At 38.2% G+C, this 14866-nt stretch overlaps 2 protein-coding genes and 1 long non-coding RNA gene across 3 annotated transcripts in view; all 3 read left to right on the top strand.

Annotated features, from left to right (window-relative positions):
- Positions 1-10929, top strand: part of LOC307000351 (uncharacterized protein) — a 166770-nt gene extending 155841 nt beyond the window's left edge. Inside the window, exon 2 of the mRNA XM_079615880.1 lies at positions 8246-10929. Coding sequence (XP_079472006.1) covers positions 8246-9963 — 1718 coding nt within the window. The 3' untranslated portion in view covers positions 9964-10929. The remainder of the gene's footprint in view (positions 1-8245) is intronic.
- The window catches only part of LOC307000642 (uncharacterized protein), a 395066-nt gene that overhangs the window by 26598 nt on the left and 353602 nt on the right, over positions 1-14866 (top strand). The gene's annotated exons all lie outside the window — the stretch shown is intronic.
- Positions 3359-3980, top strand: LOC307002720. The gene is made up of 3 exons (XR_013798523.1): positions 3359-3417; positions 3525-3611; positions 3872-3980. It is a non-coding gene; the product is annotated as an uncharacterized lncRNA (long non-coding RNA).

Here is a 14866-nt window from a genome sequence, read left to right as displayed (position 1 = left end):
TTAATAACTACATTAATTGCAATACAAACAAACTCAAAATCTCTCAGGTCTGAATGAACTCAACATATTCTCCTCATGCTCGCTGCTGCTGCACTAAATGTTTATTTCAGTGAGAAGACGCCAGAAAAGACGCACAAGTATCGCTGTGATCGATGAAAACAACACAGAAACGAGTCTGTCGCTTAATCAAACTGTATAAAGTGTGTTTGATGGTTGTGTAAATGTGAAAAATACCGTGAACTGCTCTCCTCTCCTCAGAAGACTCGACGCTGAAACTCCTCCATTTGAAGAGCGATTGCGTCACAGCGACGCGACAAAGACTGTCCCAATTCAACAAGAATAGTATAGGACGTTTCTAAATACCAAGTGCGCAAACCTCGCCATGAAACCTCACAAGCAAGTTCTGTAATTCTCCAAATGGAACAGTGGCGTTCTTGATCGCGTCACTCAGCTCGCTCTGGTTATCTCGTTAGAATAATTTAAGTAATTTAGTAATAAAACGGAATAAGTTATAAAACACTCTTCTGCCTCTTTTCATAAAAAAAACCCTTAAACCAGGCACGTGCAGAGGGGGGGGCTTTGGGTGCTCGAGCCCCTGCCCTTTTTCAAAATTAATCAAAAGTGCCCTTCTCAAACAAATCTCATTCATAATATTGTGGTCAATAAAACAAAATGCTTTTGCTTATAATTTACATGACAATGTGTACAAGACTAAAGTAGCCTAAATTCACGTTTATTTTTACGTTTCTGTCAGTCTGAGGTGTCGTTGCTATAACGCGTTGCTATGGGTTGCGTCACTTGCGTCAAGTTGTGCGTGTCTTGCTTCGGTCTTGTCTTGACTGACGGTCACCATTTTTGAGGGTCTAAAACTCCGGAGTAGTGTGTGGGCGGCGGGCATAACCGTAGCAAAAGTTATGCGTTTTAAAATGAAAATGTACTAGTGTACACGTAGGTATCCCACACAGTCTGCTTGGGAACCGATGCTCTCGAGCGTCTTTCAGTGAGTATGGCTCGACGGCAGAAAAAAAGAAAAAAAAAAACTTTTTTTTTATTATTATCATTTTTTATAATAAAAGGTTGTGTGTCGATTCAATTAAAAATCCACATAACACATTTTAAAATATTACTTAATTCGCTGAAGCCTGTTTGTCATGCATAATACACCGACCAATCGTCATCTGGCACAAGAAGTTTAAATATCATTGGACGGTTATTTATAAATAAATTATTTGAAAATTACATGGACAGACGAATTTACATTGAAGTGATCTGAATCTCCGTCGTTGACCTAATGGATGTTAATTGACTACAAACCAGCACCAAAAGTAGCATTAATGGTAAGTAATATAGTATTCAAGTCACTTGTTGTATTTAGTCTATATTGACTATTGATACATCGTTTACCATTATGAAACTATCATAGTTTGTTAAATGAAGCCCAGGCCTACTGCAGGCCTATTATGTGAAGTGTAGGCTGCCTGACAACAACACACATTTTTGCACACACACATTACTATTTTTTTTTTTAAAGAAGTCCCTTATGCACTTTAAGCCTGCATTTATTTGATCAAAAATACAGAAAAAAAACTAGAATTTAAAATAATGGTTTTCTATTTTAATATACTTTAAAAAATATATAATTTATTTATGTGATGCAAAGCACACACACACACACACACACATATATATATATTATATATATATATATATATATATATATGCCCCTTTTTATATTTGAGCCCCTGCCCCTGAGGAACTCTCTGCACGTCCCTGCCTTAAACATATGGCTACACAAATGTGGTTAAGGCAACGCGTAGCCTACATTGATTGTATTCAACAAATACAGCCCTGCCTCTTTTTGTTTTCGTTTTAAAAATATGAAACATTATAGGCTAACTGACATTTAACAACAACAACAACAAAAAGTGAAGAGAATGCATGTATAATGAAATAAAATAAATGTATAAAATATTTTATATATTTTAAAATAAATATATTTATAAACCCTCTCTTTTTTGTTAAATGTCAGTTTTAATTATCAATAATAGTCATTATAAACGTAGCCTATAAGTAGCCTAAAAAGTGTAACAAGCTACACTAAGAAATGTATTAAACGATTCAGTCAAACACAGTCAGTCTCAGAAGGCTACAATGGTAAAGTTAAATAGCCTAAATATATAAAGTTATGAAACTTTTGAAACTTATGAAAGTTATTTGCCAGGGATTGTTGAAAAAGCGAAAAGGAAAAATCAATGGCTTATGATATATCTTTCATAAGCTGTATACTAATATAAAGGATATATACAGCTTATGAAAGATATCATATGCCATTGATATAAATTCCTTTTCACTTTTTCAAAAATAGGATTTAAATTAAGTGAACACCTTTTGTGCTGATCTAATGACTATTGAGTAATGAGTCGAATGCTTTATAAAAATCGAAGAGTATAAACCCATTATAACTAATCAGTTCTGAACATCATCCAAACTAATCTTAACTCTTTGTTATATGTCGATTTTTCATGAATTCAGATTGTGATTAATCAATTATAGAATCCAAAACAGTTTTCTATCTTCTAGCTACAATTGGGGCCAACAATTTATAATAATGTGTAACCCTTCGCTCAATTTGGTACAGACACAAAGTCTGAGTGTGGACCAGTCAAATCAGAAGACTAAATTCACCTGCAGATAATCACTCACTCATCAAAGAGTCACTCACACAAGGTATAAGGTATAACTGAATATATTGTTTTGTTTGGGAATTCAAAACTTGAATTATAAACAAATAACTAATATTTAAGAGAAAGAAGAAATAAAAAAAAGAAAGAAAAATACAATGTGTAATTTAAAAAAAAAAAAAAAATCTTTAAACACCTCTTTTTTTCTTATGGGTTTCAAAGACTGAAAAGGTAAGTATAATCACGTGAGTTTACGTTAGTCAGCTGACTCTACTAACCGTCATTCACACGGGAAAAACTAAAGAAATGGGTAATACAAGCTGATATACTCTTTTATTTGAGTAAACCACAGATTCGCCAGTGGATAATGAATATTTTTCTGTGTTTTCTCATTTTGGCGTAGACAAACGTGTCCCGCGCAATTTTGTGAGGAGACTATCATCCACCGACCGACATTCACCCGGCAAAAACTAAATAAAAAAGGTAACCGGTAATACAAGCTGACCTATTTCTTCATTTATATTGCTGTGAGTAAACTACAGTTTTTTCAGTGGAAGATTAATTCATTTCTGTGTGTTTTCTAAAAAAAATTGACAATGAAAAACGAATTAATATTTTGTGTGTTTTCTCACATTTTGGCACAGACAAAAGTGTCCCTTGGGCAATTTTGGATATATCGGTGAGGAGACTATCAATCACCGAACGTCATTCACCCGGCAAAAACTAAATGAAAAAGGTAATACAAGCTAAACTATTCCTTTATTTATTATGCTGTGAGTAAACTACAGTTTTTTCAGTGGAAGATTAATACATTTCTGTGTTTTTTCTCACATTTTTGCTTAGACAAAAGTGTCCCGAGCAATTTTGGATCTTATCAGTGATGAGACCATCCACCGACCGTCATTCACATGGCAACAACTACAGAAATAGGTAATACAAGCTGGAAAACGAATTGATATTTGGTTTAGTTTTTTCACATTTTGGCATAGACAAACATGTCCCGTGAAATTTAGGGTCTATATCAGTGAGGAGACTGACTGACTTTGTCCTCCACATCGACTGTCATTCACGCGGCAAAAACTAAATAAAACCGTACTACAAGCTGACCTATTCTATTTATTATGCTGTGAGTAAATACAATTTTTTGTCAGTGGAAAATTAATTGATATTTTTTTATTTTTTTTATTCAGTTCGGCATAGACAAACGTGTTCTGTGCATTTTTGGATCTATATCAGTGAGAAGACTGACTGACTATCCTCCACCGACTGTCATTCACATGGCAAAAACTAAAGAAAAAGGTAATTTCCCAGGGAAAGTGAGAACTGATAAGAATGCAAAATGTGTACCTTGAAATGCAATGTCCTCACTTTGGATAAAACCGTCTGCCAAATGCATAAATGTAAATGTAATGTAATACAAGCTGAGATATAAAAGGTATACTGTGCATTGACATCACTTTCCTGCACCACCCTTTTTTCTTTTACTTATTTCTTATACTTATTCCCTTAACTAATACGAGTTGATACACACCTCTCTCGTCTCAGTGCGTGCACTTAATAGCTCTGGCGCGCGGCTACACTTTGATAGCACTTAGCTTAGCCCAGTTCATTCATTAGCATCCAGACAGAGATGAAGTTAGAAGCGACCAAACACCTCCACGTTTTCCCTATTTAAATACAGTTACACGAGTAGTTACACGACCAAGTATGGGGACACAAAATAAAACATGGCACTTTTCTAAGTGGGTAAAATGGATAACTACTTGTGTAACTACTTGTGTAACTGTATTTAAATAGGCAAATGATAACTGCAAATCCAGCGTCCTGTTGTTTCTATGAAGTAAAGCGATCCACTTTCTTCTCTGTTCTGTAGCTTTCTATAGTCTGTAAAATTATAACTCGGCTTTTTGTCAAATCAAGTTGTACTGTCAATCTCAAAGCTCTTTTCCATTTTAGATGTTTTGTGTATTTTTCGCTGCATTTACGCTGAAAACAATTGCTGCCGCTCAGTCTTTTTGCGACTTAGTGGGCGTAACCGCAGTCACTCTGGCCGACGGTGACGTCACACGCATAACCTCTAGTCTAGCATTTATGCTGTGAGTAATCCAGTTTTGTCAGTGTAAGATTAATTATAATTTTTTCTTTTCACAGTTTGGCAGACAGATGTCCTGTGCAATTTTGTATATTTGACAGTGAGGAGACTGACTGACTGACCATCTTTCACAACATTCATACATGAGAACATTTTGTTAAATAAATGATTTTCCAATAAATACTGTTAATGACTGCATCCTTTTCTTTCACCATTGCTTTATAATAATGATTTTCCTTTGTCTTATAGAACTTTATTAATTTGAGTTAAATCAACTTAAATCATTTACCGCAATCGGTTTCCTAAAACCGTTTGAGTTGCTATATAGTTGTTTAGTCTTGATTAGATTTATTAAATTAACTCAAACCAGTTACTTAAAATACTTAAAATATTCAAGTTACATATACTCAAAATTATTGACTAAACCTACACATATATATTGAGTCATATTCACTCATAATTTAAAGTTCACAATACTCATTTATTTTTAAACTTAAATGGTTTGCGGCAATCGGTTTCCTCAATCGGTTTGACTTGAGTTAACTTATTGGGTTTTACAGTGCACACTCAGTATAGCCGACTAGCCGAGACTCTTCTTTGTGTGTACAGATGTGCCGTAATGATGCAAAGACATGTTCAAAATCCACCAGTAGCCTACCACCACTGGAATTAAAATCATAAGCTTACCATTTTTAATCGAGCTAAGGCAAGCAGATAGTTTTGAACAGTGGCTGGTTATGTACTTGCTCAAATTATTTTGGATAATTTTTAACCCAAAAAAGTTACGGACTGCAGCTTTAAAAAACAACGTAGGTCGTCACTATCCAGATGACGTCACCGCTCGCGCCGTCTCTCTTCCGTCATTCAGTTTCAGCGTCGAGTCTTCTGAGGAGAGGAGAGCAGTGTACGGTATTTCTCATATTTACACAACCATCAAACACACTTTACAGTTTATTTAAGCGACAGACTAATTTCTGTATTGTTTTCATCGATCACAGCGATACTTGTGCGTCTTTTCTGGCGTCTTCTCACTGAAATAAACATGTAGTGCAGCAGCAGCGAGCTTGAGGAGAATATGTGGAGTTCATTCAGACCTGAGAGAGTTTGTGTTCGTGTGTGTGATTGTCTCGATGTTTGGAGTGAAAACTGTTACTGGATGGTTAACTGGTTAACACTTGTTTTCAATGCTGTAATTTCTGTAATTTCACTTGCATACGAAACAAAATAATAAATGGGAAATAGTCAAAAATAGTGCAACAATTATAATAAAGTGCATAGTCACTAACCTGTCTTAAATGTTTTTAATTAAAACACATTAATGCATAAAACCACCTGAATACAAATCATTTCTACTTCAATTTAGTAGTAATTTCCAGTTGCATCTTTTATTTACTGCATTTATATCAACTATAGGCAAAATACATTTTCAAAGTGTAATGTTTTCAAATGGAGAACATAAATAAATGACAGGAGAGTCTATTAACTTTGCATAAATATAAGCATTCATTTTAAACAACCGTTTTAAAAGGTTTATGTGTTGTTTAAAGGAGAACTCCGGCGCAAAATGAACCTTTGGTCTAATGACACATTGTTACCTAGTCAACCGTTATCTGAGATTTGTTTTCGTGATTATCGAATGTAAATAGTTTTATCTCTAAAAACAGTTTAGCCTATAACGCTAGTATAACGCTAGTATATAGGGCATTGAGTAATGACAAATAAAAATCGCTTGTTAATACCACTAACAAGGCTCAAAATAGCCCCACACTAACACGGTAGCATAATGAGGGTCCCTACCTTCAAACCGAAGCATTGAGAACTGTGTAAGTGTCCAGACAGTTTAATAAGAAGATATTTTATACATACAGTCAACTTCGCGTAGCCATCTTTGAAAAACAGTCTCTATCAGTCGATCTAGGAACGCGATCCAAATGCTCTGAACTGTGTAGAATCTCATATGGTCCAGCGCACTTGGATCGGCGTTCCTAGACGGTTCTCGGTAGCAATTTCGGTACCAAAGCTGATTTAGATTAAATTTGCATATATTAAAGTGTATATCCATTTGTTAGATAACATTAGATAAAATGACCTAACAATAGTTATACACTGAAGCAATTATTCTCCTTGGGGTAATTTAAAAATGTAGCCTACTAATACATTTTTAAAATCAAAAGTTTTATCTGTTCATGAACAATCAAGTGTTTGTATTAAATAACATTCACAAACATACATTAATGTTGTAAAAATATATTGTTGATGTTAGATAAGGCATTAAAGTAATGTTAATGAATGGTATCTTAATGTAGTGTTACCAACTAAACAGGAGATAAAACGTGTTTTATTTGACTTGACTGTCCTTTTATTTAATCCAGAACTGCGTTTATATTTAAAAGGCATTTTAAACTAGATACGACCGCACACGATACCACTTTAGGGGCCGTTCACATATCGCGTTTTATGCGCGTGCAAATTCAGTGAGATGCACTTCAATGCATCTCAACAGGTCATGTGACAAAAACCAGCGGCCTTTCCGTAACAACATGGAAAGCTCGGCCGAACAGCTGATCATAGCTGTACAGGGCGGCTTTTTATTTCTCATCTCAATGAATATATCTAGTAGTGAAGCTAATGCAAGGGCTAGAAATCAATTGATTCTTTGATGATACTTCCTCGTCATCATGGAGAGCGCAGTTTGCACCGCTTTCTTTCCACAAGCGCGTGCTCTCCCGTTGCGTCTGCCGTTGCTATGCAACCATGAACAGAGGCGCGCCTGGAAAACTAATTTGCACGCGCAAAAAATGCGCTATGTGAACGGCTCTTTCCTCCTTTCTGGTCAACAAGTGGACTCAGAGAAACCGCATTAGCAGCGCCGCCGGTCGCATATCTCAGTGTGTTTATGAAGAGGACGCAACTGTGCACCGTTCGGACAGCGCGTCAAGAACCGGATTAACCCGATACTTCGGTACCACCGGTACTTAAGAAAAGCTGGTACCGTAACCATTACATTTTTTTAGTACCGAAATGGTACCGAAGTACCGGGTCTTTTGACAACACTAGAGATAATATAATATAGGGATTTTTAAACAAGTGTATTGTGTACGTGGCCATGCTGGATTATTCCTGATCATCAACCCGTTGAGTGAACGGCACTATGAACGTGACTTCATGAGACTAATGATGAGACAACACACAGAGATAATTAAATTCAGCATTTTTATTCCCAACATGCACTCATTGGCTGTTTTAAATGTATACTTTATTGCCAGGTAGAACCCATTACTGGTCGATCTCTACAAGTGATATCACTTCCTGGCTGTCACAATTTTAAGAAATGCTTTTTTTGTTTAGTAACAGGGTTGATTGAAACATGTAGGACACAGATAATTCTCAAAAATAGTTAATTTAAAGCTAGTTAAAGCCACGGTCAGTCTAGACTTTCATCATGTGAAATTTCTACTTCTTTTCATTTCAGACCTGATGGAAGTGAAGGAGGAGAGTGAAGAACTGAGAGAAGTGAAGGAGGAGAGTGAAGAACTGAGAGAAGTGAAGGAGGAGAGTGAAGAACTGAGTGAAGTGAAGGAGGAGAGTGAAGAACTGAGAGAAGTGAAGGAGGAGAGTGAAGAACTGAGTGAAGTGAAGGAGGAGAGTGAAGAAGTGAAGGAGGAGAGTGAAGAACTGAGAGAAGTGAAGGAGGAGAGTGAAGAACTGAGAGAAGTGAAGGAGGAGAGTGAAGAACTGGGAGAAGTGAAGGAGGAGAGTGAAGAACTGAGTGAAGTGAAGGAGGAGAGTGAAGAAGTGAAGGAGGAGAGTGAAGAACTGAGAGAAGTGGAGGAGGAGAGTGAAGAACTGAGAGAAGTGGAGGAGGAGAGTGAAGAACTGAGAGAAGTGAAGGAGGAGAGTGAAGAACTGAGTGAAGTGAAGGAGGAGAGTGAAGAACTGAGAGAAGTGGAGGAGGAGAGTGAAGAACTGAGAGAAGTGAAGGAGGAGAGTGAAGAACTGAGTGAAGTGAAGGAGGAGAGTGAAGAACTGAGTGAAGTGAAGGAGGAGAGTGAAGAACTGAGAGAAGTGAAGGAGGAGAGTGAAGAACTGAGAGAAGTGAAGGAGGAGAGTGAAGAACTGAGAGAAGTGAAGGAGGAGAGTGAAGAACTGAGAGAAGTGGAGGAGGAGAGTGAAGAACTGAGAGAAGTGAAGGAGGAGAGTGAAGAACTGAGTGAAGTGGAGGAGGAGAGTGAAGAACTGAGAGAAGTGAAGGAGGAGAGTGAAGAACTGAGTGAAGTGAAGGAGGAGAGTGAAGAACTGAGAGAAGTGAAGGAGGAGAGTGAAGAACTGAGAGAAGTGAAGGAGGAGAGTGAAGAACTGAGTGAAGTGGAGGAGGAGAGTGAAGAACTGAGTGAAGTGAAGGAGGAGAGTGAAGAACTGAGAGAAGTGAAGGAGGAGAGTGAAGAACTGAGAGAAGTGAAGGAGGAGAGTGAAGAACTGAGTGAAGTGAAGGAGGAGAGTGAAGAACTGAGAGAAGTGAAGGAGGAGAGTGAAGAACTGAGAGAAGTGAAGGAGGAGAGTGAAGAACTGAGAGAAGTGAAGGAGGAGAGTGAAGAACTGAGAGAAGTGAAGGAGGAGAGTGAAGAACTGAGTGAAGTGAAGGAGGAGAGTGAAGAACTGAGAGAAGTGAAGGAGGAGAGTGAAGAACTGAGTGAAGTGAAGGAGGAGAGTGAAGAACTGAGAGAAGTGAAGGAGGAGAGTGAAGAACTGAGTGAAGTGAAGGAGGAGAGTGAAGAACTGAGAGAAGTGAAGGAGGAGAGTGAAGAACTGAGAGAAGTGAAGGAGGAGAGTGAAGAACTGAGAGAAGTGAAGGAGGAGAGTGAAGAACTGAGTGAAGTGAAGGAGGAGAGTGAAGAACTGAGAGAAGTGGAGGAGGAGAGTGAAGAACTGAGTGAAGTGAAGGAGGAGAGTGAAGAACTGAGAGAAGTGGAGGAGGAGAGTGAAGAACTGAGTGAAGTGGAGGAGGAGAGTGAAGAACTGAGTGAAGTGAAGGAGGAGAGTGAAGAACTGAGAGAAGTGAAGGAGGAGAGTGAAGAACTGAGAGAAGTGAAGGAGGAGAGTGAAGAACTGAGAGAAGTGGAGGAGGAACATCATGTCAAACCTGGAGTAAAACCTTTGAGTCGATCAAAGACTAAAAATAGTGCGGGATAGATCAGTGCGGGAAGAGTTTCTCAATCAAACAACATATTAAGATTCACATGAGGATCCACACCGGAGAGAGACCGTTCACATGTGATCAGTGCGGGTCGAGCTTTACACAAAAAACACACCTAAAGAGTCACAAGATGATCCACACCGGAGAGAAGCTGTTCACATGTGATCAGTGCGGCAAAACATTTATTAGGTCATCAAACCTGAAGTCACACCTGACAGTTCATACGAAGGAGAAGCCACATTCATGTTCTGTGTGTGGAAAGAGTTTTTCACTGCTGCAAAGTTTAAAAGTACATCAGAAAACTCATACTGGTGTGAGAGAGTACATGTGCTTTGAGTGTGACAAGACTTTTACTACAGTGAACAGTTTAAAGAAGCACGAGAATATCCACACTGGAGAAAAACCTTACAAGTGTTCACACTGTGACAAGAGATTCAGTCGTTCAGGAAATCTGAGATCACATGAGAGGATCCACAGTAGAGAGAAGCCGCACTCGTGTGATCAGTGCGGAACGAGTTTCTCATTTAAAAGTCGCCTGAAGCGACACATGAAGATCCATACAGTGGAGAAACCACATCACCGCGATCCGTGTGGAGAAAGGTCTCTCCTGCGCAAGTTAGTTTCCTAACAGCCATGATGTGCAACAGGACATTTAGGTGGTTGCTTGCTCTCTGCTTCACTTCTTTTTTACATTATTATGAGATATGGGCCCTATCATTCACCCGGAGCAATGCAGCGCCAGACGTGACTCGTCTTTTTTGCTAGTTTCAGCCCGACGCAGTTTTCATTTTCACGTCCTGCGCCACGTTGTTAAAATAGCAAATGCATTTACTCCATCTGTGCACCCATGGGCTGCTGATCTGAGAACGAAGTGTGTTCAGGCGCATTGTTGGAGCGTCGCTATTTTGAGGAAACTGACGTAGAAACCTGGTCTAAAGTCAATGGTGCAAATAAATGTTTTGTTAATTAAAGAGTGAGTTAGTAATGTGCGCCTATAGGCGGGTCTACAACGCGTATCCACTCTGCTTATTACACACACTCTGCTTATTACACACACTCTGCTTATTACACACTTTCTGCTTACATGGGCGTCAGTTTGGTTTGAAATGTGCTGGGGACAGAGACGCATTCGGTAGTGCATTTTCAGAAGTGCTGGGTACAATGACGCATTATTATTATTTTTTCTCTTTCGCGCAGGTCATGTTTTGAAAGATGATGTCCTGTAGCTTACTAATCTACGCTCTTCCATGCACTCCACAGAACATAAAATATTCATTTTATTTTTCGTGTTCGCATTTATGAGGAAAAAACTATGTTACGGACGTGATAGTTCTCCGTTACGGACGCGACCGCTCTGAAATCGGCTCTGCTTTAAAACTTTCACAGAGACCTCAAACAGAAAACACAAAGCATTTCTTTAAAGAGAATTTCGTTTTGTATTAATTGTATCTTAATTTTAATCAATGTTTCATCAACCAATTGTCTGGATTTAATAAATAATAAGTAAAGCAGATAATAGATATGACTTGGGATCGACCGATATGGATTTTTTAGTGCCAATGCCGATATCGATTTTTTTTCATCAGGCTTAGCCGATGGCCGATATGGGCTGCCGATTTTCTTGAGCCGATATTTGGAGCCGATACTGCTTTTGCTCCCTCAGTTTACATCATAAAATTTACACAATTATCATGATGATAACAAATGTTACAAGTCTCAATTTAAAAAAGGAACATTTATTGAACTATTTAACAAATAGTAAAAACAGGTGAGGGTAACCTGTGCTAACCCTAACAAGTAAAAAAAGAGTTCAGTGCTGAAAATAGAGCTGTTCATTGCTTCATGTTATCCACAGTGCATTAGGATAACTAATGTTAACAAATACAACTTTTGATTTAATAAGGCTACTATAAATGGTGAAATTAACATTAACAAAGATTAATAAATGCTGTAGAAGTGCAGTTTAATAAAAGTTCATGTTAACTAATGTAGTTAACTAGAGTTTAATAAATTTAACTTTATTGTAAAGTATTTGTCATAGCCTACACTGATTCAGACGTCTGGTGAGTTCAGTGTTGGCCAGATCAGTTGATTTAACCATTCATAAAAAGGAATCGGTTCAAAGGAGTCATTAGTGCGGGAATCGGAGGAGTCATTAGCGGACGTGTACGCGTTTGTGTGATTATCCCGGTAGTTTAGGACATCGCTCAAGATTTGGGTCAACACAGAAAACATTTCATCACTGGATAGGTTTTTGGGTTTATTGAAAGTGTGTTTTGTGTCAGCTGAATGCGCAGAACGCTTTTTAGAGAATAATTTTTTATAGCACAATTCTCACACCCAGCGGTGATTCAGGAAAAAAAAAAATCTCCCAATACTCCACATGAAACTTTGGTCTTCCGACCTTTTACCATCATGTCAATTCTCAATTGATTTTGATTAATATGCGCGAGGGAGAGCAAGACAGTTTGAAGCATAGGTTTGAAGACGGTGAGAATGCGCGCGCGTGGACGGAGGAGGGGCACTCTCTCTCTCTCTCTCTCTCTCTCTCTCTCTCTCTCTCTCTCTCTCTCTCTCTCTCTCTCTCTGCTCGTTCAGTAACATGCGACCTGTCAAGCACAGCAGCAGTCAATCATACATCACTCACCGATCAAATAAGGCTTTGGCGGGATAAAAATGAGCTTTGGCGACCGCCAAAAAACCCAATATGTGGCGTCCGGTGTTGATTCTGTGGCGCACCGCCACACATTAGTCTGTGTGGGAAACACTGGAGAGACACGTACGCGTCCAAACCCCAGCCAGGTGGTCGCTGAATAAAACTCCCACAAATACCACGGAACAACGTCGGCACTATTTAATCCTATGTATGACCAGTGTTCGTAACAGCTACCGTATGCATACGAATAGCCTATAGCATACAATTTAGCTATTTGCAGCTCCCTAAATACAATGACAAGCCGTTTTATAGAGGCATTCGCTTTTCAAGTCCCACTTTCAAAGTGTATGGCAATATTTCAGCCAAGTCAAACAGTTAAAATATGCTTTGAAAGTTTAAAACTTATCGTTGTCTTGAAGAGCAGATTCCAGCGCTCTGCTAGTGGGGGAGGGGCAGTGCAGCGTCTCCAGCAAGACAGAGCTGCCTGTGGACGCCTGTCTTTAAATAATGCCGGGGAAAAAATATCGCGAACGCAGCAGTAAAAACCGCAAATATCGGCCCGATGTATCGGCCGGCCGATATATCGGTCGATCACTAGATATGACGACACGGAGGCGCCGGCGCATGAATTGGAGCTCGTCTTATAGATCGGTCCCTCTCATAGAACCGATACTCATATAGCCTACTTGCCTCACAGACCTGAGAAATGTATCTATACAGAACGCTTGAAATCATATTTTTAAACAGAACAATTAAAAACGATCTATGTAATAAAACGACACACTCTCCGGCGCGTTCACTACTGCCAAGATTGCAAGTCAGCACCGTCAACTTCAAAGATGCAGCCGACTCAGAAAACACTTGTTTATTAAGGCGAGACACGGCAGGCAAAAACATCGTTTTTTTTTTTTATCTGGTCAATTTTGAGATTTTGGGCTATATGTCTTCAATAACATGTCTTCTTTCAGACTTGTGGTGAAAAAAAGTCAGAAATATGCATTTAGGTCTTTATTTTACTACACTTTGTCTGTTTGCGTCTGTAGATTTCGTCTAAATTCATCAAAAGTTGGCGTTCTAAATCATCCCGCTGCTCCGCGATCGCTCTCTGCTCCCTATCAGACATCGCAGGAAAGCTCTCTCTTTTTCCTTTGCAATGCTGTCGGATCCCAATTTGGTCATTTCCTATTGATCAGCAACCAATCATGAAAGTAAAACGGGTGATTTAACTCGAAATGAGCAATCTCATTGGCTGATGCCAATTTCTGACAACGTGATTCGTTTAGAATCGTAATGTGACGCGCTCTGACATTTCGGCGCCGGTATTCAAAATGTCGAAAGATATGCGTGTAAAATTCTCTCAGAAAAAAAAACGAAAACAGTTGTCATTAGCAAGTAGACAGAAGATGAAGAAATGCCATCACACACGCGTTCGATGCATAAACTGTCGTTTGGAAAACGGGAGTGTTAGATGTGTGTTTTCACACTAACGTTAACCTGTGTGATGGACTGTTGATGTGTTGTTTTGGATGTTATGATCAGTGATGGATGAAGCAATAATGAGTTTTGGATGTTATACAGTGTGATACATGGATTTTACTTGGACCTAAATGATATTTTGTCTGTAATTCATGGCTTTCAATAGAAATTAGTAAAAATGTGCTTATTTAAAGGCTGTTTTCTCAATATGAGTTTTTTCTCACACTCCTAGTGACGATTTTTCACTTCTGTATACACCAAACTTGACAGTCATATTCCTAACTATATTGTGAAGGTTTAGAGGGATTTGTTGATATATCATTCTTGGCCTGATTTATATGACATTGTATGCCTAAAAATAGGGCGGAAATCCATTTTTTAAGGCTATTGGCAGTATTTTCTGATTTACAGGGTAACAAAAGGAGATAATCATAATCCCCTCTGAAAATGTATTTTCATTGAATATATAAACAAAATGCAAAAATAATTTGGAACCTTGTTTTTTTCAATGGTCAGATTCGTCACTTAAAAATATATGCAAATTAGCGCATATTTAATTAGATATAGCCTGATTATCATATTTAAACATAAAATTACAGAGAACTTGCAATACATTTTTTTTCTCCTATTCATGCGAGTAATCAACTGATAAAGGTTCATGGTGATATCTCTAAGTTCAAAATTTTACCTTATTCACCTGTAGTGTCTCGCCTTAATTTAAATGATGATATTTTACTTTATTTTTACGGGGGTTTTTTTAAGATACA

This window comes from Phoxinus phoxinus, assembly GCF_949152265.1.
Source record: "Phoxinus phoxinus genome assembly, chromosome: 1".
Taxonomy (NCBI): Eukaryota; Metazoa; Chordata; class Actinopteri; order Cypriniformes; family Leuciscidae; genus Phoxinus; species Phoxinus phoxinus.
The sequence above is the reverse complement of the archived record's forward strand: the minus strand, read 5'-3'. Positions and strand labels throughout refer to the sequence as shown.